Genomic DNA, 27,060 nt, shown 5'->3' on the forward strand with positions numbered 1-27,060 from the left:
TTACAACTGAAACAGATGCGGTCGGACTGAGGCTAGAGAAAACCTGCCCAAAAAAAAAACCCGAAGGAAAAAAGTGCTGGCAGGAAATCTGGGTAGGAACCAAGGCCCAAGCTCAAAGCCTTTCCTACGGGACTTTACAATGTAATCGAGAATAGACTGCTCCTAAAAAAAAATGAAATAAAATAAACAAAAAACCAAAGACAGGTTGGTTCAGAAGCCTAGATGACGTACACGTGATATACGCAGCCTTATATACCCACGATATGGCTACCCATGGTGCACCCGGCTTAGTGTCCAGGCCCTGTTGTATCTCGTGCCGTCAAAATATTTATTTCTGCCTTCTTCGTGGGCTCATTCGTCAGAAATAACATTTCAAAAACTACATGAAATGTGACTTTAATCTAAAGAACACTATACCTCCTTCCTGTAGGGGGAGGGTAGCCAAAGTGAAAACTTATTTCAAGGAGCAGGACGCATGCTAATTGACTACGTAAATCACTTATCCGCCTTTTTGAACACCAAAAGCGTACACCATTTTTTCCAATGAAATTGATCATGATTAACTGTAAGAAAACGAACCAATAATCGGTTACAACAAGAAGCACTGCGTATGTCCTAAAAAAACTACTCGCGCAGATGTTTTGATAGCCCAGTTCATTTTTTTTACTACATTAGAAACGCCTGAGACCACAAAGCGATTAAACTTGCCAAAGTAAATAGTGATTAAATACAAAGATAAACTAAACTAAATTTTAGACTTTTACGAGAAGAAGGCTTTAAAAAAGAACATTCACACTTCTTGATTCATGCGCTTGGTTTTCTGGATTTCATTCCGCCGAACGGAGTCGGCAGGTGAAATGAAAACACAAGGGACTGCAAAGGACCGCAAACGAATATGCCGAAGAACGTAGGATCTATAAAGACCTGATCAGCAAAAATAATAATGTAGACATATTAAATTCTGCAAGCAGAATACTGCAATGCTGATCGTACTAGGTGAAAAGTAACTCTGCAAGACATCAACACGACACCGAAAGAACCAAAAACTGAGCGGGATTGTAGCCATAGACAGCTCTTTCGCCCTCTTTGGGGCTCGTAAAAAAAATCTTAGTTTTATTTTTATTCGATCCCTGTCCAAGGTAATCCCATACTGATGATCATAAACTTAAGGGGTTTAAGGCCCGGTTCAAAGGTGTGTTCGCAGCATATGATTGATTGACAATATCTCTCGCTAGGAGACCTGGAAGAAATTTTGTTTTTTTAAAAGTAAATCTTGAGGTCTTCTGGTGCCTTGACGTTTAATTATGGTTGCGTGACTTAAAAATGAAAATGATGGAAATTGGCGATTTGGTGGCGAATTTATTTTGGATAAATAAATTGGCTTTTCTCATAGAGGGTAAATTTTCTATGTTTGGAATGATTGTACGCAAAGTTTAAAATTAAAGTTTTAAATAATTCAAGATTAAATTCGGGCATTTACTTTGTTTGGATAAATAAACTGGCGTTTTTGATAGAGGATAAACATATCTTACTTTCTACATTTGGAATGATTGTACACGAAGTTTTAAATTAAAGTTTTAAATATCTCAGGGATAAGTTTGGGCATTAAAAATGATGTTTTTATGAAATGATATTTCTACGAATCATGTTAATTTCTTATCTTTTGATAATTTTGACATAAAGCTATCGAAACGTCAAGTTTCTTTTATATCGTTGATTTTTGTTTTTAAACAGTAATGTGTCTAATCATCAGGAAGGTAACTAACACATTTATAATCTTTAGAAATAGCTACGATTTCATAATGACGTCATTTATTATAAAATGGAACTATCCACCATCTTGAATCCGACATTTTGAATTAATTAAATGTACTCCATAACGGTTTTGAATGTATTCAAAGTTTTAGTTAGGAAGGGCTTCAAAAGTCCCCCCGGTCTGATTAGGGTGTCATTAATGACGTTGAAAGAAAATTCAGTTGCAATTAGTTTGACTTTAAACCACAATTTGACTGAACTACTGTCTTACAAATCGTTATCATCAAGATTGATGAGTAAATTATCTTGTTTGTCAGGGTATTGTGAGGTAATCATCTCTCTTGGTCGAAGGACAGTGTTCTGCAGACAGTGGCTTTCGCGTGTGGCAAAATCGTGAGAAAACACTGCATTCTTTCGACAATAACCCGAAAGCAGTTGATGTGTAGGTACATCCTTACATAGGCTAATGTTCTTAATCACTTAATTACTTCTCTTCATCTATGTTAACGCTATACCGGCTAGCTTTTCGTGCCGAAATGAAAAATTATCCGCTGCAGTGCGATCAGCAAAGGCACGAAACTGGAACAAGTCGCTCACACATATGGATGGAACATCGTATCAGAGCGGTTGGCTTAGAGGGTTTTGAGCTCGGGGGTACTCAACAAAGTCTTATACGGGAAGGCTACGCCCCAAAGATCAACTCCTTACCCTTTTTAGGTAGAGGGTCCTACTGTCTGACTTTGCGCCGTACTCCAAAACCTATCCGGTAAGTGACGATCCACTTTCAGGATCGGCGTGGCGCAACGCAGCTTCGCGTTGTTACAGAGATCGCCCGGAATCACCAATTTTGTGTGAACAGAGGTCCTATCCGGTATGCAGAGCTATATTCGGTAGGTAGCCACGCCCTTGATTGTGGAGAGAGAGAGAGAGTTGGGATGAAACTATAAGAACTTGATGCTGAAAGTTTCCCTTCGAGAGAGAGAAATTGGATGGGTGGGAACGCGCCTATACAAATATAGAGAGCACGTGTTTACAGTTTTTGTTATGTCTCTTGTGCACTTTCGATTTTATCGACTTGCTATGTCACATAATTATGAAACATAGCCTGCTTTGTCGAAGAAAATAGAGTGATTTCTTGCATCGAATAAAAATCGCTTATTTACCTGACGCAACGAGTTACGCCCCACCTTCATGTCATAAAACGCCAATGACTAACGTCGAAGAAAATGAAGCATGACTCCTTGCATCGAGAAAACATTTACGTCACGCTTCTACATGTTATGTAGCACGCCGATGACCATTGCAAAATTTCTTTTGACTAGAAATAATGACAAGCAACCACCAGAGAGTAATAGACTCTCCTTGTTTGTGAACTGAATCATACAGTATTTTTTATCTGGCCTTCAAAATTATCACTTTTCTAACTTACGGACACTACATGACTGCATGGGTGTTTTACAGTTTTTATGGAAACTGCTAACACAAAAAAAAGAATGCCACTGACACAAACAGTACGAAGAAATTGAGTATTGTTTTATTAATATTTATCTAGTGCATGTCATGCGTACCGTTCCACCATTTTAAAAATACTTTTCTAATCTCAAGTCTAATTTGATTCTTGGTCTACCCCAGTTCAAAACGGTTCAGTTGGGTAGAAAAAGGAAACACGCAATTAATAACACAGTCGTCAGGTGCCCGCTTTAACATAAACCAAATATTCCACTTGTATAATTGTAGTTTCCTCGATGTGGTCCCGTAAACCAATCTTGTGCATACACTGTATGTGTTGGAGCAAAAAAATGATATAAGGTAATCAGCTTTTTATGCTGTCTTGTGAATCAATGCAGTTTCTCACCTTTGTATTTCACAGTTCAATACTGATGCATCTGTTATTCAGGATCTTGCACGCAAGTCCTAATACACACGTTTGAGAGCTAGAAGAAAAAAAATGCCTGAGGAAATGATGTAATAATCATTTTCAATTTGTGAACCAGAAAGTCTTCTCGGTCTTTGGGTTAAACAGTCCAATAATGAGTTTTTATAAAACTTGAAGAATTATTCCAGAGCTTTGTTGATTAAATTCTCCTGTTCGGAGACGTGGTGATGTTTGTTCCCTGTTGCAGTTGACGCCGATGGCGGGCGACCCGCATAGCTGTAAAAAAATGAAATGAAGAGAAAATGTGGGAAATGTGAATAAAGAAATTAAGGAAGCGCGTGGCAATTACAAGAACTCAAAGGGGGCACTTTCAAACAATTTAGTTTATAAAACTCCTTTTCATCAGCCAGGGGAAGGAAATTCAAAATGGCATCCCCCACTAACGTATTTTGTTCTGTGTCCTAATGAATACAAAAAAAAAAACAAGCATTTTTCATGTCTTTCAAGTGCACTGGACATGGTCAATTTAGCGGTCTGTACTCCGCTGTAATCACAAGGCGAAGTATGATAGGATCATTTTTTCCCCTACAGATTCACGAACCGCGCAATAAAGCATTTGTATTTCTAAGTCTAACTTTACACAATAGAGTGTTTTCACATGACGTCACGGCGGCCATATTGGTGTCCCAAACAATGAAACGGCGGCCATGTTGGTGTCCCAAACCAATCCTGTGGGAGTTGAACTCTTTTTTTATGGAAACGCTTTCTCTTGTTTCATTAAATTTGCAAAGATGTTGGCCACGTGAGTGAAAACACTCTATACCGGATGGCTCTTTGTACCGAAACGGAAGGCTATCCGCTACAGTATGAACAATAACGGCATTAAACTGGAACAAGTCCTTCACACACATCGTGCCGGAGCAGTTGGCCGACAAGGTTTGTTTCTCTACATCCCAATCCTCACTCCTGAATATTAACTTTCGTCTCGCTACTGTCCGTTCAGCCCTGTGTACACTGCACCATTGTGCAACCTAAGAGAGAAACCAGAAGCCGAGAGGGTTCAAGAATGTTGACTTTTACAAACCTGATCTTAGGCTTGTTTCCAACAGCCGTCACAAGTCGAGGACTGACATAAGTCCAGTATCCCATGTTCATGGGCTCTTCCTGTGCCCACACAATGTCTGCATTGTCGTACTTTTGGTACTCAGCGTTTATCAAGTCAAAGGGAAAGGGGCTTATCTGTAATAAAAACAATGGCGGTCAGTGTTACAAAAAGGGAATGACAGACACATAGACAGGCAAAAAGAGAGACAGAAAGACACACGACAATATACCAAGACTTTGACATCGTGGTAGGTAAAAACCTAAAGATACACAACTTACAGTGGAATCCGGAAGTTCGCAAAATCGTGGGGATAGTGGGGAATGGAAGGGAATGCAGTTTTGGTTCCAGGAGCCTGTTTCTCGAACGTTCCGGTAACTTTTCGGGCCCGGAAAGCCGTTTTATATTTCCGTGTTTACAGGGCTCGAAATTAACGCTCGCAAACTCGCAAAATGCGGGTGATTTTGATAATCTGCGAGTGAGAAAAATATCCATTAGCAAACGTTTGCGAGTTAGAATCATCCATGTCTCCCAAACAAAGGGAAAGAATTTGCTAGTGGTCTTACCAGTTGGCTAGTGGAAAAAATTCTTACTAGCAAAACTTTGCAAGCGCGTTAAAAAGTTAACTTCGAGCACTGGTTTACATTTAAAATCAACGTTTTAGTAGTTTTTAAAATTATACAATGAAACCATCAGTTAACAAAACAAAATTGAATGGTTTGTGAGCTAGAAACCGTGCTACCATGCGATAGGTTTTGCCTCACCTTAGGGCCTAAAAGGTTACTAGACATTCGAGAAACGGCCCCCAGCATAGTAATTAGAGGAGACTGGTTATGAAAGCTGGAACGAAGGTTCATGAAATCAGCCTTCTACTGTATATCGGTATAGAAATGAACCTGCCCTTTGAAAAATTTCGTAGCAGTCTATCCCATAGTAACTTGGAAAAATACTCTAAGTTACCTGCTCAACGCGAGTTATGGCTATGTCTTCTTCGAGGCCTCTCTTGTTACGTTCCTGATATTAAAAACAGACAATAAGAACAACCGAAGATACGGAGGATTTTGCCTACACAAGGCAATGAACAACATTGCCTAAAGTTTCGGTTTTGGCACCTTTATGATGCGTGGATAACTTTGAGATTTTTTTGGTTAATATTATTACTTGAACACATTTCTGCCCTAAAAATTCGTGTTGGAGGCCACGCACTACAAGACCACTAACTGCCGGCTAGACAAACACCCAAGTATTAAAAACGTTGAGGTATCGACAGGCTTTTCTTCGGAGAATTCCCGAAATGACGTCACCAAACCAAATCCCCCAACAAAATTTATTAGGGAATTGAAGCAAAGCCGTTTTTGGGGAAGCAAGTCAACCGGAAGTGGACTTTTTGCAATATTCGGCTGTGGTTTCGCCTAAATTTATGGGCAAATCGTCTCTTCCGGTTGACATGCGTCGCTCAAAAAAGCCTTTGTTTAACCCTTTAAACCCTAATATCAAAATTGTGATTCTCATTTCCTGTCCCTATACTTTTTCAATAGAAATAGTGGGGAGAATTTGTTGAAATATCAATTAGACTCATCTTCCCTGATCATCTACTCATTTATCATGACCGCTCTGTATTTTCTAAAGCATTGATATAATACGGAGAAATTTCATGCTGATCACTCTTAAAGGGTTAAACTCATAATTAGCAAGAAAGTGTCCCAAAAGGAAAAACCACAAGTCAAGAATCTTAGTTTCACCTCACCTTTAACAATTCATAGTAGATCTTGCCGGTACAAAGAAGGAGCTTGCGGACTTTTTCAGGATTGTTTGATGCAGGACCAGAGTCAGGAATCACACGTCTAAAAGAAGTACCTGTAAATTGAGAACAACGACTTGTGATATGAATTACATCCACTCGGGCTACTTAGAAGCGTTGCTGCGCTTTTCTTGAGGCAAATTGAGTTCAAAGTTGCAAATAATTGTTCCCTGCGAAACTCTACCTTAACTAGCCTCTAAAAACAACCATCTTATGTCAAAAACTGTTGAAAGTTAGTTTTGACTTAAGTTGCATCGGGTCGAATGAAAGAAGGACGATCGATACCGATCGGAAATTTCGGTTTGACACCAAGTGATTTGTTTAAGGCGACACGATATCGTGAATCTTTTATTGGTAAGTTTAAATCAAAGGAAAACTCCTTACCTTCCTCCATTTCATCAACATGAGATCTAGCGGCTTCCAATCGAAGAAGACTCTTGGGTGTCAAAAGGATGAGCTAAGATAAACATGCAAAAATTTTAAGCGGTCAGTAATGTACATTTCAACCATTTATAGGTCCAGTTTTCGTCTTTCTCCTGTAAAGTGGCCTGTCTTTTGCACAATATGGCCGTAAACCACTTATGTTGTGTCAGTAGAAATGATAAATTATTAACTTGTTTCCATTCGGCTGACTCTAAGCAACACTCACAAAAACAAGAACAAAAACAAAACTAACTACTAAAACTTACAGGTTTACGGAAGTTCAGTGCAATCTGACGGCGTAAAATGTGGAAGAAATTCGCTGGTGTGCTGCAGTTGACAACCTATGAATTTAAAAGCGACAAAAGTTCAATACATGTCCACCCCTGGACAAAATATTAACCCATTCGCCCCTGAACCATCTGTCACTTCCCGTGCGGATCCACGTCCTTTCTGTAGCTTGTGACTGACGTCTTCAATTTTGACGATCAAGGACAACTTTGTCGTCTAATTTGTGCATGGTGAAGAGATCTATGCCAAAATGAGCATGATTCAGTCAGAGAGGGTCGAGAAAAAGGCAAAAAACCATTGAAAAAAATTAGCCACTGAGGGTCAAATGGTCTATCTCACTTTCACACTCATGTATGGGAGCATCGTTACTCATTCCTTCATTACTTGTAAACTGCACCTTTAGCAGTCTGGCAAAGTCCCCCAACCAGTGTTGTAAATTACCCCTGAAAAGCCCAAGGGTAGTGGATAATATGATATTTACATTTACACTTTTCGGGCACAAAGAGAGCTTCACTATATATTTCACGGGAAAAAGGCGATCATCATTAGATCCAAACACGTTACAACGATCTTTTTTCCCATTACAATCTTTTTCTAGGAAAACTAAGTAATTCAATATGGCCGCCGTATCGGTAAAAAGATGTATTGTTATTTACTGACCTGCCAGTTAGTGGAGTATAGCTGGTTAACTTCAAACAACTCATCAAGAGTCTAGTGGAAAACAAAACACTTGTCAGCAAAATTAAACAAAAGGGTACCGTAATTTGCGCGCTTATAAGTCCTGGTTTTATACATCTTCATGAGTGGTTAACCCTTTTTAACCCTATATATCAAAATTGAGATTCTCATTTACCATCCCTATACTTTTTCAATGGAAGTAGTGGGAAGAATTTGTTGAAATATCAATTAGACTGATCTTCCCTGATCATTTACTCAGTTCTCATGACCAGCCTGTTTTCTAAAGCATGGATATTATAAGGAGAAATTTCATGCTGATCACTCTTTAAGGCTTATAAACGGAGGGACTTATATCCAAGGGAACTTACAACTAGACTAATAAAAAGCGCTTCAAAACAAGCTAGAGCAGTGCTGTTCACAGTACGTTTTATATTGTACTGGATTTAAATTTGGAGGGGGCTTATATCGGGAGCGGGCGGCGAGGTGGTAGTCAGATGTATTTTTTGTTTACAGGCAGATGGATCTATAGCTGGGATGGCTTATAAGATGTGGGGGGCTTATGAGCGTCAATTAACGGGTGTCTAAATAATTGAGCAGGATTGGAAGTTCAAAATAACTTACAGGAAAGACATCAGGATTGTCATTGCTCATCTGTAGAAACCTTTCTGGTCTAGCACTTGAATGTTCTGGCCCCTGTAATTGAGCAGCGAACCGTTAAAATGTCGCTTAAACAAGTTAGCAACATAGCGACAGTATGTGAAGCCAGTTTGGCAGGGTGTGGTAAAGCTACGGTGACACGGCTAGCAAAAACTTGTTTTGCAAATTTACTGCAACACGAGTTGAAAATTGATGTTGCGCATTTTCCCGCGCGTTTTATCATAACGTTCAAACCTGTCTAGCATCAAATCAGCTTGTTGAAAGTTGCGTGACTACTAACATTTAATTGGATAAAATTGCGCGGGAGTCACGCCATACAGGGGATGACGTCACTTGCTGCTGGACAAGTTAACTTTGGGTCGCTAAAATGCGCATCGTGCACAGATTTTGCTATAAAAGGAACTACTTTCTGCTTTCTGAAACAACTTTTCGCAACCTGCATCAACCTGATTTGTTGCAATACAGGATAATTCGTGGATTGTAAAACGCGCAACATCGCTACTCAACTCGTTTGTAATAATGCTGCGAAACAAGTTGCACGTTTAAGCGTAAAATTCGGCGGAACGTTTCCTCGCGCTCTGTTCTGGGGCCTATCACGTAGGTTACAGTATAACCTGTACAAAAAGCAACGATAATGACACAAACAATTTAAATTTTCGACACTTTATAATGGGATCTTGTGGGTGAAAATGCCAAGATTTACAACAAGAACGTAACCTCATTGGCAAGAGGTTAAAAAGTATGTGCATACCATTCCTTCATAACCATGCGGTAACAACATAACGAGTCCGCTTTGTCTGACCCACTTGTCCTGTCCACTGCTGACAAACTGATCTATGATACACTGTTCAAGGGAATAAATACAGAAAGAATTAGAGAGGACGGAGCCGCGTGAACTAAGAACGTCACAGTGCTATCAGTCAACCACAATTCATTATTTTAAGCTTGAATATACCACGGATTGGCTTCTTTCAAAATTGTGTTTAAAGCAGAAAGTGTCGCAAAACAACCCCCAAAAATATAACTTGTACTCTGGTCTTGTAGTGTTAACAGTCACTAAAATTAACCAGAAAAAGGTTAAGGCACACAAAAATGGGCGAAGACATCGCGTCGCAAGTGATTTCCTTCCGATTGGTTGTAAGAGAGCAGCAAGATTTCTTACAAATTATTCCGAGGCCAACAACAAAAATTTAAATTGTGTTTGACACAGGTCAGTTCCCTGTGGTTCTATAACGCATGGTTCTATTTGATGACTAGGATCGCTACGATGGTTTTAAATTGTTGTAATGACTACGTCAACGATAACTGAGACAGACTTCTGATCTATTTAAGGATGGATTCCACATGATGTTCGCTGGACTTTTCCCAACTATTTTCCATTTGGAAACCATGCCGTTATACCTGTGCGGTGTTGTTGAAGTCCCCAAACTGAGCTTCCCAACAAACAAGAGCAAATGGATTGGTCATACTGAAGCCCAACTCAAAACCTGAAAATGTCAAATGCAGATTCAAGATGAATGTGTGACATTATTTGCCACGGTATGTGTTGAGCTTACGGTTATATAAGTAAATCTCTGTCCAGTGGATAACACACTTGTTTTCAGGCTAATACTTGTCCGCTAGTTCGTGAGTTATGTGGTAGATAGCGTTGTCCATTTCTAGAACCGGGAAAACAAATCCTGTTTTCCAAAAGCGCTTACCAGATAGCTCGATCGATCCACTATTTCAATTCATTCCCAGCCATCTATTTCTTTCAAATTCTTACTTGCTTTCTGGAGTAGGAATGTAGGACAATGGCTTGGCATTGCTCAGGGAATTTATTCGAGAGGGGAACTCAACAGAATGACATGAATACCGGTAATCTCACCTAGCACAGCATACTCTGACAATGAGCTGTTACAAACAGTGTATATGGCTTGATCAGGACTGAGGTCATTCAGGGGGCAATATGTTACTTTGTCCTTATCTTGGTCGTGGAGAATATGATGACGATGACTGGAAGCAAAGACAAGGCAACAATCAGCCTTTATCGTACTCAGACGTGAAAAAGAAGATGAAGAATCCCAAATCCCACAGGAGGCAAACTACTCCGCTGTTTTACAAGCGCAACTGGGGACTAACAAGATATCAATGCGTCTTGCAGGCAAGACAGGATTGGAGCTCCACTCCGGAACTCCTGAGCCCTGTTTGCTTGGCCACGCTTGCTTTGCATCATGTCTTCATAAGATAAGGTAGGCTAAGAGCCCTCTTTTCTTTTTGTACCGCGGCAGGATTAGCTCAGTCGGTAGAGTGCTCGACTGCAGAGCGGGAGGTTGCGGGTTCGATTCCCGGGGCCGGACCAATACTAAGGGTCTTAAAATAACTGAGAAATGAAGGAACTCCCTTTGCCCTGCAGGCGGCTGGACCTTCGCGTGGCTCGGATGACCACGTAAAATGGCGGTCCCGTCTCCATTAGGAGACGTAAAATATAGTGTCCCCAATTAGCACTTTCGTGCTAAATACATTGACACTCAAATAAAGTGCATTTTTTTTTCCAACAGATAAAGATCACTACTACTAAAAACGGTTTATGTAGAGAATACAAGACCAGCTATAACACTAAGCACCCCGTTAGCTTTAGTATAAGTATTGATATGTGGTTAAAGCAAGCAATAATGGCTGGGTGGAATTACTGGCTACCGTTCGTGGGCTCTAAAACCAAAAGGCAGCAACATCCTTGTAAATGTCTATTTTTTACCTGAAAGTTCCTCTCTCCACATCTTGTCCGCTCAGTCTCACATGCACTCCTTCCATAAGAAGCGAGCCAAATGCTAAAGCTTCACCCATCGCCCAGTCAACATAACCTTTCTCCATTAAGTCATGACGAGCCTTCAGGATTCGACGAAGCCCTGAGTGAATGATTCAACATTAGCAATAGAGTTTCAAGCAGAAAAGGGCCCAAGAGCCAAAAGATGTTTTAAATTTTTAGTTTACAAAACCACGAATTAAAAGTGCCGACGTCGTTTTCATCCTTATCTAGTTGTAGTTGAGCTTGGCAATCTTCACAAGTGCCATCGTCGGTCCTTGCTACTCAATGTCAATCAATAAACTTAATCGCGAACCTGGCGAAATGAAGGCGTTTGCTCGCAGCCGTTCTATTTTCCCGCGAACATTGTAATAATCAATAAATATTCTACTTTGATTGCCTACGATGATTAATTCTTAGTTCCTTCTCCTCAACGTAAAACAAAGGAAATCATGGGAATGGGCATCGTGAATTCATGTCTGTAGTTAAACTAAAAAGTCCCTTTTTGTGAGGTCGATAGTCGGTCAGAAGGGAAAATTTTTTGCTGCTCATTTCTGCGACTTTGCCGGTCCAAAAAATTGATTTGTGAGCAAGTCTCACAAAATTGTCCAGACACTGTACTCAAATGGGGTACCTTCGGAGAACAAAACAATCAACACCCCTCCCCTCCATTCAAAGTTGGGGTGTTTGCAGTTTCCTACAGTTAGCTCGAAGAGCGGCACAACATTTCATGAAGGAGATGGGGGAGGAAAGCTTCATTTTCTCTTTTTTAAGTTGGCCAACTGTTAGAGAAGCTCTACGGGCAAGGTGTCTCAACTAATTTTGTCGCCGAATTGAAAAAGGTCCTTTTTACCTCCATGAATTTTGAAATCTCCACCAGGTGAAGTACTAAACACTTTCCCAATGTGTTTTAGCGTATCGAGTGGAATTCCGGTTGGTCTGACAGGCAAAGAAGGTGTGTATCCCTTCTTGAAGAAGCCTTTCCAGGGTGAGTCCAGCCAATCTTTGTTCAGCAAAACCCTCTTGTCAGACTTTGCTTCACGTAACGCTTCTTCGCAAATCTTCTCATAGTTGATTTTCTCTTCCTGAAGAACAACCAAGGCAAAAGGGAAAACAATCACGAAACGTATACTAAGTAAACTTGCACCTCCATTAAGCGGCCATCTATTAAACGGCCACCCTCCATTACGTGGTAAGTAATCAAAATCCCGAAATAATTGTAGAAAACAATGGTCAGTTAAAACTCTATTAAGCGCCACCTCTATCAAGCGGCCGCGGCCAGCTTTTGGCCGTCCAAACGAGAGTTCTCCCATTGTAGTGTCACCTCTGTTAAGCGGCCATCAAGCACTTGATACACTTAATTTGGCTTTATTTCAAGAATATGATGAAGGAAAATACAGTCCGAGACAGGTGACGACCGATTGTCTTCAGCAGCACTTTCTTTATTTGGAATAAAGAAATGGACTCTAACTTTTGAGTCCGTGAATGAAATCCTATGGTGTTACTATTCAGATGAAACCTCTTCAGCAGTACTTTCACATGGTACTATTTATTTAGCATGTAGTTCTATCTTTTGAGTCTGTGGATGAAATCCGATGGTGTTACCATTCAAATGAAACCTCTTCAGCAGTACTTTCACATGGTACTATTTAGTTAGCATGTAGTTCTAACTTCTGAGTCTGTGCATGAAATCCTATGGTGTTACCATTCAGATGAAACCACTTCAGCAGTACTTTCACATGGTACTATTTATTTAGTACGAAGTTCTATCTTTTGAGTCTGTGGATGAAATCCTATGGTGTTACCATTCAAATGAAACCTCTTCAGCAATACTTTCACATGGTACTATTTATTTAGTATGTAGTTCTATCTTTTGAGTCTGTGCATGAAATCCGATGATGTTACCATTCAAATGAAACCTCTTCAGTAGTACTTTCACATGGTACTATTTATTTAGTATGTAGTTCTATCTTTTGAGTCTGTGCATGAAATCCTATGGTGTTACCATTCAAATGAAACCTCTTCAGTAGTACTTTCACATGGTACTATTTATTTAGTATGTAGTTCTATCTTTTGAGTCTGTGCATGAAATCCGATGGTGTTACCATTCAAATGAAACCTCTTCAGTAGTACTTTCACACGGTACTATTTATTTAGTACGTAGTTCTAACTTTTGAGTCTGTGGATGAAATCCTATGGTGTGACCATTCAAATGAAACCTCTTCAGCAGTACTTTCACATGGTACTATTTATTTAGTACGTAGTTCTAACTTTTGAGTCTGTGGATGAAATCCTATGGTGTGACCATTCAAATGAAACCTCTTCAGCAGTACTTTCACATGGTACTATTTATTTATTATGTAGTTCTATCTTTTGAGTCTGTGGATGAAATCCTATGGTGTGACCATTCAAATGAAACCTCTTCCGCAGTACTTTCACATGGTACTATTTATTTAGTACGTAGTTCTGACTTTTGAGTCTGTGGATGAAATCCTATGGTGTTACCATTCAAATGAAACCTCTTCAGCAGTACTTTCACATGGTACTATTTATTTAGTACGTAGTTCTAACTTTTGAGTCTGTGGATGAAATCCTATGGTGTTACCATTCAGATGAAACCTCTTCAGTAGTACTTTCACATGGTACTATTTATTTAGTATGAAGTTCTAACTTTTGAGCCTGTGAACGAAATCCTGTGGTGTGACTTTTCTTCAGTACTATTAGGAACTTAAAAGATCCAATGACGCGAACGCAACGAGAACGTCAAAAAAACAATGGGCTGGTTATTTAGACGGAGTCTAAGTTAAGCTGTGCTTAGGGCTGAGCCGCGGTTTACACGTTGTCTCGATAAACAACGGCTAAACGATGCTTAAAATACATTGTTAAAACGCGACTGAACCGTGTTCTTGCAAGTCAATGGATAAACCATGTCTCACGAGGAAATGCATTGTCTGCGGAGTTATTTCGTATCCACATTTCCAGATAGTGGTTGTGTCTCTACAATATGGCTTCTAAACCAAGTCGCACAACAAATTTCAGAGAACAAGAAAAACTTTTATTAGCCAAGTTGGGTAGAGACTTTCCAGAAGTGGAAAGTAAAGGCTATGACAGTAAAACGTTGACAAAAAAGACAAAGGCATGGGAGGAAATTTTAACCAAGTTTAACTCCCAAAATCTTAACGGTATCAAACGCGACCTCCGTCAGCTTCAAGGATGCTGGAGGCGGCTGAAACTCCTGTGGAAAAAGGAACACGACTTACATCGTCGTGAAGCAAGAAAAACTGGTGGAGGAAAAAAGGCGGGACAAAGACGAGATGGAAGTTATTACATGCGAAGAGGGGCCAAGTCTAGTTGCTGACGTTGAAACTATTAGCAGGAAAGGGGCTGCAAAAGTCACGAAAAAGGGGAATAGTCAGAAGTACAATAATTTGCAATTGCTTCTAAATTTTTTTAATGATACTTCATTACATAATTTACATTGATTGATCATCAGACAACATTACATTGACAGGTGCAAACGCAGAAGACCAGATTCCTCTGAGGCGGATGACCCATTCTTGTCCAAGGTGCGGGAAGAACACGAATTGAAAATGAGTTGTTGATTTGCTTATTAAACCTATTGGGCCGCTTATTCAGACGACGTCACTGCACGACTACGACGTGAAAATGCCTATTATAAATTTCGCGTTTTTGGAGGAAGTAAACAAGTACTGAACGAAAAAATTCTATTTCTCTTACTGGACTTGGATATGGTCCCTTGAAATTCAACTTCAAGAGGGTTCGCCTAAATTTGACAAAGTAAGTGGGTAGGAGTAATTGCGATAAAGACTGAAAGAACGCAAAATTCGGTTTTTAAGCGACGTTCTCGTTGCCGGCGCGCCGTTGGATCTTCAAGTCCCTATTAGTAACAGCAACTTGTTAAGGGTACAAACCTGAATCCACTCCTCGTTGACCACGCCCTCCTGCAGAAGTTTCTTAGCATACATATCTGTAATAGCTTCCTGTTTTTGAATGATCTTATACATGATTGGTTGGGTAAACATTGGGTTATCGCCTTCATTGTGACCATGGCGACGATAACAAACCTTCAATGAGGGACACATACAAGAGTATTAATGTTAAAAAAAACATATCTATATAGTTGACTATTAGAATGAAGTAAGTCCTTAAAATCGTTCAACATATGAGCTTAACAACTAAACCTATAAGCACTGTTCTATATTAAAAAAATATACTAGTAATAACCTAGTAATAACTAGTAACAGGTTAGGGAGACGAGTGCAGGCAAGAACGACGAAAAGTCACAAAAGTTTTAGGTGAAGGAAGATCAAACAGCGCGTAATTGGCATAATGCTGTTGTAATGAGCCTACCAAGAACTGGCGAAATGACAAAACTGACAGTTGTCTCCCCACTTCAGCGAGTTCATTCAAAACTAAAACAAAAACACTCCATACCAAGTCGATGACGACATCTTTGCCAAACTCAGCTCGCCATTCTGCTGCAACTTTGCAGACATGCATAACAGCTTCTGGATCATCAGCGTTTACATGAAAAATAGGCGCATCTACAACCTGATGAAAAAAGAAACCATTGAACAAACTACAAGAAACAAATTCATTCAAGAGGTTATTTAGGTATGTTTTGACTTTGTTCCAATGCTGGCAAACTAAGTGACTGTGATCAAAACGCTTTTCTGTGGTAAAACCAAGGACCATTTAACCCGGCCCTTACAAACTGATATAATGAGATCATTTCATGTGTGTACTTTCTTTTTAGCAACAGTCATGACAAACCTTAGCAACATCTGTACAATAAGGAGAAGAGCGGGCCACTCTTGGGTCGGTTGTAAAGCCAATCTAAGGAGAGAGAAATTAAAAAAAAATAAGTCAATCAATTCCTCAAGTGGGCCTTGAACCTTTGATGTGTCCACTCCTTGCCAGGAGAAAACTACAACAGAGTGTTTCAAACAGCTAACTTGATCTTGCCATTTTATATTATTTATTACCAGTTAGAACATATACTGGCAACTGATTTGTACCTGGAATAAGGATTCTATGTATTGTTTCTTGATGAAACCTTTTGTATAACAAGCAGTACTGAGGATTATCTTAACCTAAGGATGCTTTTTGAATCCAGAACCTGGGCAAGAAAAACAACACGTCCTGAGTTTAAGTCTACTGCCTAGTAAACAGGCAGGGGAAAACCGGAAGAAAAGAAAACATACACAAACAACTTCTTTCAAAAAACAATATGTGTGTTTATTATATGGCTGAATCTGCAAGCCGGCAAGATGAAGTGAATCCTGCATTTTGATTGGCTACCCGAGTGGGCAGGATGGGCCTATCTACCTGGCTCAGGATTTCCCATGTTGGTCCCGCAGGTAAAAGTTCTCTTTTTGGCCATGTAATAAATCCATTATTGACCAACCTTGTTCGGTAAAGATGGCTGAATATTGGCTTCATTCTTTTTTGCATTTTTATTGACCTCAACGTGAAGACCTTGGCCAATATCCAGCCATCTGGACCTCAAGCTCGGTCAATAACACATATAGCTCACCTGGTTGTTAACAACAATATGGATGGTGCCATGTGTGGTATACTGTGGCAATGCACTTAAATGGAATGTCTCATACACAACACCTTGACCAGAAAATGCTGCATCACCATGGATAAGAACACTCATCACCTTTGCATATAAATACATTGTTAGAGTGAATACTGTAAAAAAAATTAATCCTCTATTAAGCTGCCCCTCTCAGATAAGCCCCCCCCCTTTTTCAGGGGTAGAAAGTTAATAAGCCCCCCCCCCCCTTTCCCTCCCCTTAAAATTATAGACCAATAAATGACAGACTGTACACATCAATCACGACTGTGAAAGTTTGTGTTGACTGATCTGGGACGGTTTAATCACCAACTGGAGGTTCAGTTTTGTTTTTGATCCTCTGCAGCATGACCTCCAACATCATGTACTTGAGCTTTTCCACTTTGTATTCTAGTTGTTTATAGCGAACTGATACCATTATCTTTGCTAAATTTTATAAGTTTCCCCCTCTCTCAAATAAATGCCCCTTCTCTATTAAGCCCCCCTCAAATGTATTTCAAATAAATAAGTCCCCTCGGGGGGGTAATAGAGGATTTACAGTATACACTGCGTGCCAAGTTAGTGAGAACTTGTGACATGCAACATGTCCCTAGCTGAATAATTTTTTGCATGAACTGTGCACAAGCACAACTCAAAATGGACCAGTGGTGATCCAGGGGAGGGGTCCCCCATTATTTTTAGATCAAACTGAGGCCTGAAGGGCTGAAAAAAAATTCTTGGAGCCCGGGCCCCACCCTTATCTCACGGTCTGGATCCGGCACTGCGAACATTGTTAAAATGACAATAACTTTTCACAAATAATACACAGCCTTAGTTCATTGGTTTCATCAATAGCACCTTCTTCCCTTGAGAGTCTCCCCTGTAGAATTGCTCTGATCTGGTCTTCCCTTCAACAACAGGATCCACAGCTAATGAATCAAACACAAATTGTCAAGCAGTTGGCGAATGAAGAGCATGTCTGAACTCAGTTTTACTTCTGTTAATGATACAAACCAGGGGCACAATATTATTGTTTCTGCAGTGATCCCACATTTTTTTACGACAACACTAAGTATTCACTAAACAACACCCAAAAAGAAAGAATTCAAGGACTTTTATAAGAATGAAAATAATTATCCCTAAACCCTGCAGATAAGTGCTAATCATTTGGGAAGATAAGCCATCCTTAAACAATAATAGAGTGTTATGAAAGAGAAATGACATGGTAAACCTTCCAAGTGAGAGGGGTTTGCAACAACAGCCAGGCGCACAATTTTGTTGGTTGCTCTGTTCAGGCGCTCATGTGACATTCCTAGATGATATTTCACATCTCCTGATCCCTATTGAAAAAAAACTCTTTTACTGCAACAAAAGCTTGTATCTACTAACATACATGTAATTGCAGGACTAAAATTGACAGGTACAATTTTGTGTCTGGGGATTTCTATGCGTCAGAGACGCAGGACGTAGGGGTAACAAAATCACTGATACACAAGCAAGGGAAAAGGCCATCAGAATTAATAACACGATCAATTAAGGTAAAATTCTTAGATCTTTTATCAAATTCTCTCCACTAAGTTTTTAAGGAAATGTATGAAGATCAGTCGGGAGAAGTTGTATGTGGATATTGGGAGTTTAAGATTAACACACTGTAAAATTCCGAAAATAAGCCCCTCCATGTATAAGCCCCCCGAACCGGTAATGAAAAAAACACCTCTGTTAAATTGCCCCTCCAAATATAAGCCCCCCGGGGGCTTGTACTTGGAAAATTGCCCTCAAATACAAAGTAAAACAAAGCTAAAATGGTACATTTATTTCCAACTATAAGGCTAGCCCAATCAATTTTGAAACGCAAATATCCCTCCGTATAAAAGCCCCTCAAAAAGGGCTTTTGAAAAATATAAGCCCTAGGTCTTATTTTCGGAATTTTATGGTAATTCTTAAGAGCTAAACATGATTGTTAAGCGCCATTGGGTGATGGTGACCAGAAACTTCAAACGACATTTTTTGGAAAAACCTCTAGGGGTGAATGGGTTAACCATGATGTTTTTTTGCATACCTCATCTGATGCTTCCAAAGTTGAGTCAAACTGAGTAAAGAGTTGTTCGAGTGATTTGCGACACACGTTTGCGAGAACGTTCAGTCTTCCCCTGTGCGGCATTCCCATTATGATACTCTCTACTCCAAATTCACTGGATTTGTCAATGATTGTCTTCATTGCTGGAATTAACACTTCACAACCCTCAAGGCCAAAACGCTTCTCAGAGCTCCATTTCTTAGCCAGAAATGCCTCAAACCTATCATGTGGTATGTTTAGAGAAAAGAAGGAATGCAAAGGAAAAACTGGGCAGGTGCCTTGTTCGCCAACATTTATGAACTCCACACTCGGCAATCCAATATGAGCCCTTGCTGGGTTGTCTCATTCACAGTGTCTCGTCTGATTCAATGGCAAAAGTCTGATGCCATGGATAATAAAATTTGCCACTATATATAAGATATTTATACCTTGAAATCCTTTGCCTAAATGCACACAAAAGCTTAGTGATAATTATAACCATGCAAGATATTCCTTATCAATGAGAGCTAAGACAAAATTGTCCGCATCAAAGATGCCCATATTATTTTAAGCTTGGAGTAAAAGGAGGAAGTTGTGGCTGTTTGGTACATGTAATTCTATTTTTTTTTAATTCCATGCACATTATAAGTGAAAACAGTTTCTTGACACGATTTCATACCCTTGTGAGCGGATAAGCCTTTTAAGCAGTGTTTTCTTGTCCTCCACATCGAGTGAAATGATTCCCGGTGTTTCAAACCTTTTTCTGATCCAGTCACCTTTACAAAAAGTACAAGTCCATCAAAACAAGTTAATTAGGACTTTACGTGTATTCCTTTGTTCCTAAAGTAAATCATATGATGGTAATACTGGTATATTTTTAAATACTATTTTATTTTACAAAATGGGAAAATAAACACAGCTAGGGAAATGACAATTTCCAGCCTGTGACGCCTCCAATGGTTTTCCTGCAAAATGATGTCTGAGAAATGAGTGCAGAATCTCTATACTGATGACATGTCACTACCCAGATCTGGGAAGTGCTTCTGATTGGTTGAGGCACATTTTTAGCCAATCAGATGCACTACCCAGATCTGGGTAGTGTCATGTCATCAGTATGGAATTTCTGCACTTATTTCTCAGATGTCATTTTGCTCGGACGTACCAGTAATGGTATCACGAAAAGTTGGATGTTTTCTCAGGCTAAACAATTTCTCGTTTTGAAAACATACTACTCCTAGAATATTTATCTGGGACTTCTGGAATATGGTCAAGACCAGTGCAGTCTGCAAGAAAACTCTCCATTCAGCAGTCACAAAAGGCTAAGGATAACTATGTGGCCTATCACTGTTACAATTTCCAAAATGACAGATTGCATTGCTTAAAACAAGCTAAATCAATGTTGACATTGTATGCCAGTTTTTCCCACACAAATTAATGTGAAAATCATTCACAAGTAGTAAGAAAGGAAAAGAAAAATAACAATTCTTACATCTTTTGATAATTTTATTAGTTTTAAAGATTACAATAAAGGAAAAGAAGAGTCAGAATTAATAATAAAAACAAACAAACAAACAAACAAACAAACAAAAACAAAATGACTGGTTGCACCAGAGTTTTGTAAGACACAAGTTTATTATTTTAAAGCAGAAAATTATTGGTGGATTATGGGCATACATTATTACTTACATTTCGATTTTTCTGGAATGAACATATAATCCAGTCCAATGTGTCCACAGTAAGCATTCTAATGATGATGATGAATAGAAGAACAACTTTTCAGACAACCATTTTAATTATTATTACTTTAATAACAATCTACATCTTACTCTTTCTTTATACCAGTGTTATTGCTATTATTAAAACACCATTTTATGGAGGAAAATGGTGAGGGGTAAGGAGCAGAAAAGAATAATTATTTCTTTGTACAAACAAGAAAAAAAGAAAAGAACAGCTTAAAATTGAGCCATTTTTTTTTTATTCTGCTGAAATAATTTTCATTGGAGGAAAGAAGCACAGTCTTTATCAGATTAAGCAACATTCCAAACCAGTCAGAAATTTAAAATACACTAAACAGTGGAAGGTCAATAGCACCTTCATGGACACGTTCTAATAAGTCTTTGTAACATTATCAAAGCTGTGCTCTAAGGAAAATTGAAGAGAGCCCAGCACTCTGAACCTATAAAATCTAGGGTGCCCAGCATATGATTTCTATGATAAAACTAAGATTTTCTAGTCACCCAGGAGGAAAAGTTGGGTGCCAGCGGCCACTGGGCTCCGCTAGAGCACAGCTTCAATTATCAAGAATTGCCTTTAGCTGACTACCTATATATACAGCAAACCACAATTATTGAACCAAACCAATAAAGACCTAATAGGGGTAACACAAGAGGGCTGTCCTTATGTTTTGAGGCAGCCGTGAAGATTCACCCATAACGTCTCACAAAACTTTTAAGTGTCGCCTTTAGCTTTCTACTTAGCATCAAGTGAGCTCAGTCATAACAGGTATTATAGGTTACAGCCCTTAATATGACAGCCCTGTACAATAATCACTGATAACCCAGTAGTTTTTATTGTGGCCCACGAATAAGGACAAGAGTAAACATTTGAAAATAAACATAACAAGGTTTAGAATCTTAACGGGCTGGAGGCTGGCAAACCAGTTACCTTTTTATAAGTGAATGGGGAGTTGAACTTGGGAGTACCGAGGACAAATCCAGCTAGCCCTAGGATGGGATAACTCAGGGCCGCTGCATTACAATTCTAGTGCTCTAACCTTTCAGCCACACTGCCTTCTCCTAGTGGGTTGCATTGTCACAAGAGATAAGGTGATAGTCACTAACTGTGAAAAAAGTTCATCAATACCTCCAGCCTTTTAACAATTTCCCTCAGCGTCAGCACCTCTGTTTCACCTCCAATAAAGGTTGTGTTTGGCAACTGGAACATTTTGTCAAGATCTGACTCTCCTGTAAATCAAAAAGTGGATTAGTATACAGTGTACCGTAAATCCTTTATTAAGCCACCCCTCTCAAATGAGCCCCAATTGAGGATTTATGGAAATAAATTTAATTATCACTCATTAGCTTCTCTAGACCTGGCAGAGTAAACGCCACAACAGTTTGTGCCATTTACAGTCAAACCATGAGGGATGAGTACTCACTGAAGAAGGGTGGCTGTCATTAAGAGGCTGAGGGGTACTGTACATGTAACAGAAATTCTTTGGGAAAGGGGGAGGGCAGGGCAGATTGATTGAAGGTTAAAATGCTCTTTCTCTAATGCTGTGCTTAGTTTTAGCATGAAGTTTCATGTGATAGAGGATCACAAAACATGTGATCAGATTACAAGTGATAGAAAGTGTGACAAGATTGTGCTATATACATTCTATTCACCCTTAGTGGATGTCCAAACAAATACTGGCTACAATTTTGACAAGCAGGAGTTAATTTATTACTTGCTTTATTTATTCATTTAAATAATAATTTCACTTTCTCACATAAGCTTGCAAAACAGCTTTTGACCCGCAAGGATAATTATATATTAGGATTTTAAACAACCTGTCTTAGACACAAAGGATTGACAATAAGCTCAACAACTTGAGCTGAATGACTTACCAAGACTCCAGTACTCAAGAGAAAGGTCGGCAGGAACAGAATCTGACAGATCTGCCTGTAAAATGCCAAGAGGGTCTAGCTGAGCCATGTGATGGCCTCGGATCTGGAATCACAATGTGAACAAACAAAACCATAAAACATTGCTACTTCAAGAAATCTTGGCAAGATAAGACCAGACTCACAAACCCAGTTTTGCAATTATTGCAAAACTTGACTGTGTCCGTTTTCTTTGATTACAGGTAAGTGGTTGTTTATCATCTGATTAATAAATTTGAACTAAAGAGAATGAAACATTATTTACAACACAGTAACAGAAAATAAAACTTAACAATAGCTCTCAGAAGAGGAATAAAGTGATATTTTTTATAATATTTCATTATCTCTTTACCTGATAACAACGAATCAATGAGTACACTGCTAAGTGATCAGACACCAGACTGTTGATTGTTGATTGATCAACAGCACTTGGAACTGTTTGTCTTGTTGCTACCATTCCAGACTTCTGTCCAAGAATTGGCGGCGGATGGTAAGCTTGACCTGGTGGCATACCATTCTGAACTTGCCGGAAATACGCATCCCATGACTATAAAAGGGTCATAGGAAATAATGACTTGGTGAATATACAACGCAACCTCATCAGGGGCCAATTACATATTAAGTGTTACTCTGCTTTCCAATAACAGGAGTACTCAATTAGGTAATTGTAACAAGTGAAACAAACAAAATGGATCAAAATCTATCAATCACAACTTCCAAATGCAACCAATTTAAAGCAGGTTAAGTCCTTAGAAAAAGGGGCCTCAAAAGTGCATGCTTTACTGACACAAAATTTGACTTGTTACATGAAATAAGTATGTGTAATCAAATGGTGACAAGTGAAATCAAGGAATTATTATCATGCGCATTTTGTCCACTTACTAGGATTTGATGCATGTTAAATTAATCCTTAAATTCAAGAGTATACCATTTGATTACCTAACACCCTCAGACGTACAGGAAAATTCATACCCCCACTGTGGTACAGGGGGGGGGGGGGGGGGGGGGGTTAATGGAACCTCCACGCCGCTTGGGTTTTTGATATGTTGCAATTTTCTTAAACAATTTTGCCCTCAGTGGAAAGCCTTGAATCTTCTTCTTTGGTATATTTATGGGTGGTGGCGCTGCTGGAGGTCTTTGACGTCACCAAAGATGGTCGCCATCTTGGCCACCATCTTGGATTTTCTCAAGATTTAGAAATGAGGTAAAAACAGTGAGAATTAATAGTTTTTAATGTTTAACATGAAAAATAACACATAGATAATTACTTTGCATCATTTCATCCACAAGTTGTTGAAAAAAGTTGAATAAACATGCTTCTTCACTCAAAAATGGATTGACCACCTGCTACTTATGACATCAAAACTTGTAACCATGGTAACTGACCATAACTAAAATTGTCCCAAACTGTGCACAAAGGATAAACAAACAACTACAGAAAACTTCAGGCGCTGATGTTTTATACCCCCCTTCCCCCCCACACATACACCTTTGTACGTCTGAGGGTTAATAGTGAGTTTACACAAGAGGACGGCTAGAAGAAGAGGACGGCAAAATGCTTGCGTGTGACAATAATTGTGACAGGGCTATTACTTGCATGGTTTGTCGTGATCTTTACTTACAACTCATGTTTTCTGGTCTTTAACAAAAAGATCTGTCTAAGAAAAGTGAAGAACCTGCCTAGTTTAAATGTTTTGAAAACTTCATTTCATGGGAAAGATTATCTTAATACACCATGACTCATTGTAACTCTTAATATAATATAAGTTTTTGCATTTTTAACTTTATAGTCAAGTAGTTTCTAAGAGTATTTTAGTATAATTTTACACATGATTCCTAGAAAGACCATGTAAAAGTGATACGATTTTGTGTATAAATAAAGATTGATGATGATGATGATGATGATGTCTAGTGAAATTCATTTCAAACAAAAAATTATTGTCACATTTTGTCAAACAAGGTTTGCCGTCTTCTTTCCTCTTCCATCCTGTTGAGTAAGTTCCCTAATATCATGGGTGGCGAATTACATTCACAATTCCGGAATTTTTGACATGTTTATCCTGGTTTTCTCGAATCGATCAATAACTCCACACTCTCATAAGTTTAGACCTTAAATCTGGCTTAAGTTCAGAATTTTAACAATTTTTCGACAACACACCTGCTAGAATCCTTCATGACGTGCTTTTTAGTGTGTTTAGGTTTTCTTTTTAATGCACTGATATCTTCATTTATAAAATTTTATAACTTCGTTACCATCTTGGAACTGAGATGTATGGAAGATTGCCGTCTGATGGCAAATTTGTTATTTCAAATGATGCTTAAATTGTGTGCCAAAATTAAGGAGTAATTTGTCACCCATGATACTATAACATTATTCAAGCATGCACAAGTAATAAACTTCTTGTGTTAAACAGAACGTCCCATCTGGTCGTCCTGGGCAAGTAGATTTTCTTGTTGGGTGAGTAACTTTTGAAGCACATCTGCACAATGAACAAAGGCTGAAGCAGGGTCACCTTGTAACTAAACATACAGGGGTGTAACTCCTGGCAAGCAAAACGAGAAGCTGGAATTCAACTTCTCTCGAGCCCTGATGATACCCTAATTAATAGTGGCTTGCCATATCATATTCTTCATTGATGATTAATGAAAAATATTATTTATGGATACCGCACCAGTTTTGATGAGGTTATCATTCTAGTAAATACTTTAATTCCTCGCTAACAAACTACAACTGTTGATGGTCAGTTTTAACCTTGGATACTTATTTGTTTTTGTTTCAGGCATTAATGTATAAATTATTAATAATGTGTATTAACAAGGGAGCTGTAATAAAAACAACAGAGGCCAGTAAATCCATTAACAAATACATCTTTTCCTTTGATTGCTCTTCCACTCTTGAAGGGGAGTTATTTTGGGAGTTACTGTAAAAGAGCCTCAAATGCAATTTCTTCTTGCCAATCCAGTTTTAAAGAGTCAGATGCTTCTCTTTAAATAAACTATTTTAATTTTTTTTATGTAAAATTTATATAAATGCCATGCCAATGTTGCGTGATGCAATATAGCACCTCTTACGTCATCCTCAGGCAGGTGGTATTCAACTGTTTTTCTGTTCGACTGTACTTTCATAACATGAAATTCTGGCCATTTAATAAGATGGATTCTTCTCAGCCTGTGTAGCAGACAGTCCAAATCCCTGATATATGTCCCAGACTATATTAAGTTCTCTATCTTGGTCTTGAGTGATAAGTCCGGCCACAACGCGGGCCAATTCCTCTAGATTCTTCTTTAATTTTCTTCTTTTGTTTGGTTTAAGGTGGATAAAACCTTTGGTTGAAGTACTTCTAAATGAGTATTGATCTGATGGTTTTAATTCACTCAAAAAGGCCAATATTAAAAAAAAAGCCTGAAAACATGTTTACTCAAAATCTGATATTGGGTACTGCATAATCAAGGGAAAGCCTGCAAGTCAAGGCGCATTAGACAAAGGATGGACAAGGTCCATGGTTCAAATTTGAACTTCCTTATTATAATAATATATTGGGTACTGCATTTACACCCGAATGAACACTGCACAGCGGCACGTTACAGACAACAAAACATTCAGCCTAATTCACACCCATTTATAGCTGACCAAGTGACGTACAAACACAAAACAACGAACAGCTATCAGTGACAAAAAACTGCATTAAAAGAGTTGTGTTTTCTTCAAAACCCACTGCTTTAAAGCAAAGATATCTTTCACTTTCTCGCGTGGAATTGCATCCCACGACGATCTTGTCGCCTTATGTACTATGAACAGAATATTACCATGTACTTTAAGAGACATACAATATGCTATAGTTACCCACCCGATGGACACTTTTGGGGTCTTCTTTCCACGACAGATACATTTCCTCCACATAATTACTACTGCTGCCGTTCAAAAATGGTTCTTGAGCCACCATTGCCGCGGTTTGCTGCCATCTTCGGAATGGGTATTTGGCAGAACCCAGTAAGTGACGCTTCAATACTCTCGTCCACGTTCTCGCCGCATACATCGTCAAAATATAACAACTTTTTTCAAGTCCTAGTTCTTATTTTAAAGTGTTCAAAAGTCAGATAAGTCCTGTGTTGTCGAAGATGCGATTGTAATGAGCTTAACGAGAGCATTAAACAGCCGAAACTCTCAACAGGCTCCAGTGTAAGGCTTTCGGTAGTTGGACGGTCTGTTAAGTTAGCGTCGTCTTTAACCACGCGGTCTTGTGCAGTTTAAAGTACCTATGAGCGATTTCGTGTGGTTCTCCTCCAAAACCGATAGTATTACTCCACGATCAACCTTGTCTTTTCATTACAACTGCTTAATTTCCTCACTTCAACCCCGTATGCTTCGCGCGTTGAAGCAGTCTGTGATGTCCTTGCAAGTCATCAATCAGTG

The 27,060-nt window shown here is 39.0% G+C and overlaps 1 protein-coding gene across 1 annotated transcript; it reads right to left on the bottom strand.

Annotated features, from left to right (window-relative positions):
• Nucleotides 1-3,267: 3,267 nt before the first annotated feature.
• On the bottom strand, nt 3,268-27,055 carry LOC140946319 (2-oxoglutarate dehydrogenase complex component E1-like). The gene is made up of 26 exons (XM_073395419.1): nt 26,495-27,055; nt 22,999-23,193; nt 22,611-22,713; nt 21,865-21,965; nt 20,689-20,746; nt 19,682-19,778; nt 19,006-19,243; nt 18,178-18,286; nt 17,805-17,875; nt 16,923-17,051; nt 16,160-16,222; nt 15,821-15,937; nt 15,298-15,450; nt 12,219-12,450; nt 11,318-11,468; nt 10,448-10,575; nt 9,982-10,067; nt 9,332-9,424; nt 8,545-8,616; nt 7,906-7,956; nt 7,224-7,298; nt 6,919-6,991; nt 6,481-6,590; nt 5,694-5,747; nt 4,716-4,870; nt 3,268-3,907 (listed from the first exon to the last, which is right to left on the bottom strand). The coding sequence occupies exons 1-26, from the start codon at nt 26,681-26,683 to the stop codon at nt 3,811-3,813; spliced, it is 3,000 nt and encodes a 999-aa protein (XP_073251520.1). The 5' UTR covers nt 26,684-27,055; the 3' UTR covers nt 3,268-3,810.
• Between the last annotated feature and the right edge of the window lie 5 nt (nt 27,056-27,060).

Source organism: Porites lutea, chromosome 8 (genome assembly GCF_958299795.1).
Source record: "Porites lutea chromosome 8, jaPorLute2.1, whole genome shotgun sequence".
NCBI lineage: Eukaryota > Metazoa > Cnidaria > Anthozoa > Scleractinia > Poritidae > Porites > Porites lutea.